The 5,649-nt window shown below is 38.0% G+C and overlaps 1 protein-coding gene across 1 annotated transcript in view; it reads left to right on the forward strand.

The window, feature by feature from the left end:
• LOC112152219 (A disintegrin and metalloproteinase with thrombospondin motifs 20) overlaps nucleotides 1-5,649 on the forward strand; it is a gene marked incomplete in the record, with an annotated part of 105,264 nt that overhangs the window by 48,444 nt on the left and 51,171 nt on the right. The window contains 4 exon segments of the mRNA XM_024281660.2: nucleotides 651-796; nucleotides 971-1,152; nucleotides 4,138-4,274; nucleotides 4,529-4,646. Of these exon segments, the coding sequence (XP_024137428.1) occupies nucleotides 651-796; nucleotides 971-1,152; nucleotides 4,138-4,274; nucleotides 4,529-4,646 (583 nt within the window).

The following is a 5,649-nucleotide window of genomic DNA, read 5'->3' on the forward strand; positions in this document are numbered from 1 at the left end:
TCACTAATTCTAAACCATTAAAAAAAAAAAAAAACTTTAACCACTTTAGTGTAATCAACAAAAATAAAAAAATAACTTTTAGAGAGTTGTATTTGACTAACTTTAGATAAAAAAAAACAAATTAATAGAACATTTCTACAGAATTTCTGACAGTAAATTAAACTTTTTTTGCTTAGTTGTTTGACATGTTAAAAATCTAAGCAAAAAATGATGAAACTTAACTAACTAATCTCTTGTTTATTCAGTTGTTAGCATTCTTTATTAAAGCTAAATAGCCACAATAAAGGAATAAGAGCGCCACGCCACAATAAAGGAATAAGAGCGCCACCGGTCACAGACAGCTGGACTACAGGTTATAAACACCTATACTTCCTTTGCTGTTGCCTTTTTGTCTTAAGTGTTAGTTTTTGTGTCTTTGTCAATACATATAGGAAAATCAATATTTCATATAAACTAAAACATCATGTGGTCTAAACTTAGGTTTAAAAAAACAAAAAAGTATGGAGAAAAAATAATATTACGCAAGAATTACGCACGCACAAAATGGGGTGATACTATTTTCACTCCATAAAAAAAATGAACTATTTTCTACTCGGGCAAAAGTGGCAGACATCGTCTTTAACCTGATATGTGTGTGTGTTCACATGCAGTATTGCAAGCACGGAATGTGTGTCAACAAGGAACTGGACCTGCAACCAGTCCATGGGGAGTGGGGTCCTTGGGGACCCTACAGTGTTTGCTCCAGGTCCTGTGGAGGAGGAACAAGGAGTGCCGCCAGAGACTGCAACAAGCCTGAGTAAGTGAGACACTTAAAATGAGCAAAACATCTGTGCCGTGTGTTTAAAAACGAAGAGAGGCCAGTCAAAATTTAAGAAACATTATTGACCATGTTACTAGGTTTAAGGAATCAGCAGAAGAGTGTTTCTTGAAATGCACAGAACTTTTATGATGACAGGTTCTGTCACTTTAGGCCGAGAAATGGCGGTCGCTTCTGCGTGGGCCGCCGCATGAAATTTCGCTCCTGCAACACTGAGCCATGTCCAAGAGGAAGGAAAGACTTCCGCGAAGAGCAATGCTCGCAGTTTGACGGCAAGCACTTTAACATCAACGGCCTGACTCCCAGTGTCCACTGGGTCCCCAAGTACAGCGGCAGTGAGTTCTCCTAAGCATGCAATGCATGCAATTTCAATGTCCTGTGGCAAACAAAACTGCAGAATCACAGACTCTTTTTATAATTAACAATGTACAATAACATGACAATTTAAGACTGCACATCCTCGGGATGTCCCGAAAAGAGTTTGAGGGGCATAAACATACTCATTTATGGTATATCTTTTCTTTACTTTAAGGCATTTCTGAGCAGTTCAGCTACAACAGAGAAAAACAAATGTTTCTCATGAAGCAGATATTTCAACCATAATATGTGTCTTTGTTCATGTTTTTCAGTTGATTTATCTACTATTTGACTATAGTATTGTGTTTTTTCTTTTTTTAGGAAAAAAAAGGTTTCATGAAGACAAGCAGAAAATGTATCCCACACAAAAGAAAAAAAAGAAGCATTATTTCCATTAGCTTAATTTTCTAAAATTTCAAAAAATGACTTTTTCTTCAGTTTTCTCAAAGAAAATGTAAAATCAAAAGAGATTAATATAACATTTTCCAAGGAAAAGTAATAATTTTTGTTTTTATCAAATCTGTAAATCTGGTAAACCAAGATTTATTAAGGCCTCAATCTAAAAAAAAAACAAGCAAAGCAGAATTTTCAGTAATTACTTGCATTGAAATCCAGAATAATCTTTGCAAACGCAGAATTATAGCTGCCTCAACAAAGCTTTAAACAGCCAAAAGCTGCTACTATGGTCTGAGTTACAGTTAGGCAAAAAGTATTTAGTCAATTGTGCAAGTTCTCCCACCTAAAAAGATGAGACAGATCTATAATTTTCATCATAGGTGTACCTCAACTATGAGAGATGATGAGAAAATGAGAAAAAAAACAAATCACATTGTCTGATTTTTAAATAATTTTTTTGTAAATTATAGTGAAAAAAAAGTATTTGGTCAATAACAAAAGTTCATGTTAATACTTTGTTGTATAACCTTTGTTAGCAATGACAGCAGTTAAATGTTTCCTGGAAGTCTTCACAAGGTTTTCACAAACTGTTGCTGGTATTTTGGTCCATTCCTCCAAGCAGATCTCCTCTAGAGCAGTGATGTTTTGGGGTCGGTGGCTGGGCAGCAAAGATTTTCTATGGGGTTGAGATCTGGAGACTGTCTAGACCACTCCAGGACCTTGAAATGCTTCTTATGAAGCCACTCCTTCATTACCCGGCAGTGAGTTTGGTTGTCATGCTGAAAGACCCAGCCATGATTCATCTTCAGTGCTCTTGCTGATTGAAGGAGGTCTTCGCTCAGAATCTGACATGGATCAGTCGTCTTGATCCCTTTGCTGAAAAACAGTCCAAAGCATGATGTTTCCACCCCCATGCTTTACAGTAGGTTTGGTGTTCTTTGGATGTAACTCAGCATTCTTTCTCCTCCAAACAGTAGAGTTCTTACCAAAAAGTTCTATTTTGGTTTCATCTGACCATGAGACATTCTCCAATCCTCTTCTGGATCATCCAAATGCTCTCTAGCAAACTTTAGACGGGCCTGCACACGTAACAAGAGGACACGTCTGGCTCTGCAGCATTTGAGTCCCTGATGGTGTAGTGCGTTACTGATGGTAGTAGTTACTTTGGTCCCAGCTCTCTGCAGGTCGTTCACTAAGTCCGCCGTGTGGTTTTGCTCACCATTCTTGTGATCAATTTGAACCCATGGGAGATCTGGCAGCCCCAGATTATCAGAGGTCTAGCATGTCCTCTATTTCCTAATAATTTATTTCTTCACACCAAGCTGCTTAACTATAGCAGATTCAGTCTTCCCAGCCTGGTGAAGATCAACTGTTTTGTTTCTGGTGTCCTTAGACAGCTCTTTGGTCTTGGTCATAGTGGAGTTTGGAGTGTGACTGTTTGAGGTTGTGGACAGGTGTCTTTTATATCGATAACGAGTTCAAACAGGTGTCATTAATACAGGTAACAGGTGGAGGACAGAGGACCCCCTTACAGTAGAAGTTACAGGTCTGAGAGACAGAAATCTTGTTTTTTGTTTGTAGGTGACCAAATACTTATTTTCCACCATAATTTACACATAAATTATTTAAAAATCAGACAAAGTGATTTTCTGGATTTTTTTTCTAATTTTGTCTCATAGTTGAGGTATATTTATGATGAGAATTACAGGCTTCTCTCATCTTTTTAAGTGGGAGAACTTGCACAATGGGTGGCCGACTAAATACTCATTTAAATACTGTATATTTGGAATAAAGGACTTGTATGCTTTTCGGTTTATCCCTTCAGGGGTCGTCACATCGAATGAGCTTTTCACTGATTCACACAGGTGATTTCTGCAGAGATTTTTTCATTCGATGCCCTTTCTGACACAACCTTGTATTGTTATCCGGATGGTGACCGGCACAGGGAGACCCAGAATTAGGCCCCCTTGTGGCTACGTAGTTAGGCATAAAGGGTCGTACCCATGGACCCACACTGTATTAAGCTTATTGCACACCCTGGAATCAAACCCTGATTTCTCATGTGCCAGTACCACTTTAACCAACTGAGCTATCCAGGCGATATTCTCACTAAGGGTAATTATAAGCAATAAAATTGGAAGATCAATGCAAAATTACTGGCATATTTTAGTTAAATAGAGTTAAAATGTGAAACTGCATCCTAATAGTTGACTTTTAGTATGAAGTAAGCATAAGCTTGAGAAGAGGATTGCAGACGCAGCATGCAGAACTTCCTGGCTACTTTCCCTCACGCAGCTGGAGCTCAGTCCCTGCAGACGTGACCGAAGCAATGACATTCACATCTGGCAAATTTACTGCAAATGATTCATTCTTTTAACTGTTTTTGCACAAACAAATGAGTCCAACCCTACAACTGGTATATATAGCGATATAAGGATTTTTTGTTTTTGGCAAACACTGGGGGAGGAAAAGCATAAATGAATGTAGTGGAAAACTGGAAATTGGAAAAAAAAAGTTAAAAAGATTTTTCTGCTTATGTCGAAACGCTTTCTTTTTTTTTCTCGTAGTACAGATGAAGGATCGCTGTAAGCTGTTCTGCCGGGTGGCTGGTGCTATGATGTACTATCAGCTAAAGGACCGCGTCATCGATGGCACTCCGTGTGGTCCAGACACGTATGACATCTGTGTTCAGGGACTCTGCAGGGTATATACCTTCATGTTTTGTGATCTCTTTGTGAAAATATGCAAGAAAACTGCAGTACAACCTTTAATATTGTCAAAAAAAAGTGTTTAGTTAGTTTGTTATAATAATTAGTATGAGGTTTCGGTGCAGTACAGTGAGAAAAATCTGTTACCTTCAACTAAATGCTAAAAGAATAGTTAAAACTTCTAACTTTAAAACTAGAAAAGTGAGGCATACTTATTCTGAAGTCTCCTTTCTCTCTGAATTTTCTGCAGCAAGCAGGCTGTGACCATGTCCTTAATTCCAAGGCAAGAAATGACAAATGTGGCGTGTGCGGAGGGGACAACTCCTCCTGTAAAACTCTGGCGGGGACCTTCAACGACGCTCAGTATGGTAAGTCCTGGCACTGCCTTGCTCATTAATAGAAGCGTTGGGCATGAATTATGTCAGCAGTATAAACATGACTCAGCACTGGGACTTTCAAATCCACTTCACTATATAGTGCATGCTGGACACCGGCATGCTTTTCAGCCACACCTCTGCAGTTTTTATGACTTCCGAGAGTATTTTATGACTGCTATGTCAGCATTCCTTTTAATGCTAGACCCAAAATGACATCACCCACTTTTAAAATGTAAATTTAGGACAACTAGTGACTCCATCTATCACTTGGCAACAATACAGCGGAAGGATTATTAGTGTTATGCCATTTTTGGGAGTAGCATGCATCTCTGTCCATGTGTTTTTCTTTTCTGTTCATGGCTAACATGTTTAGGGGCTGGATAGAACCAAACCAGATGCTGATCACATCTGGGAAAATTTGGCTTGAGTGGGAAAAAAAACAACACACTGACATCCAACCAGACTGCCCCACTGTTACTGTGGCTTTTTAATAAAAAGTGATTGAAACAAATTCTATCCAATTCACGTCAGTTCAGAAAAAGTTCAGTTCAGGTCATTTAGTTTAAAAATGAATGTTATTTTAAGAGGAAAGAGAAAAATATGTCATTTTGAGTTTAATATAATCCAGTTTCATTCAATTTATATCCAGAAGGCCAAATTATGTTTTCATTAATAGTGTATTTAAGTGACCAAGAGGTTATTTTAAAGACTTATTTGAGTAGGGGAGTCATAACATTTTGTTTTTTGGGTGGCAAATGAAAATAGAAGAGTGGGAGTCTGTTTACAAATGAAAGGATCAAAAATGTGCATTTTAAACATTGTTAATTATTTATTTAATTATGTTGATTTATTGACACAAAAACTGAAGTTGTTTGCTGGAGGGAGCAGCTGCTCCCTCTTGTCTCTCTGTCGCTGTGGCTCTTCCTAGTACTCTCTTTTGGTCAAGCTTATAGTTAAGTTTAATAATGAAAATCTCCACCCCAGTCTTTTATTT

Source organism: Oryzias melastigma, linkage group LG6 (assembly GCF_002922805.2).
Source record: "Oryzias melastigma strain HK-1 linkage group LG6, ASM292280v2, whole genome shotgun sequence".
Lineage (NCBI taxonomy): Eukaryota > Metazoa > Chordata > Actinopteri > Beloniformes > Adrianichthyidae > Oryzias > Oryzias melastigma.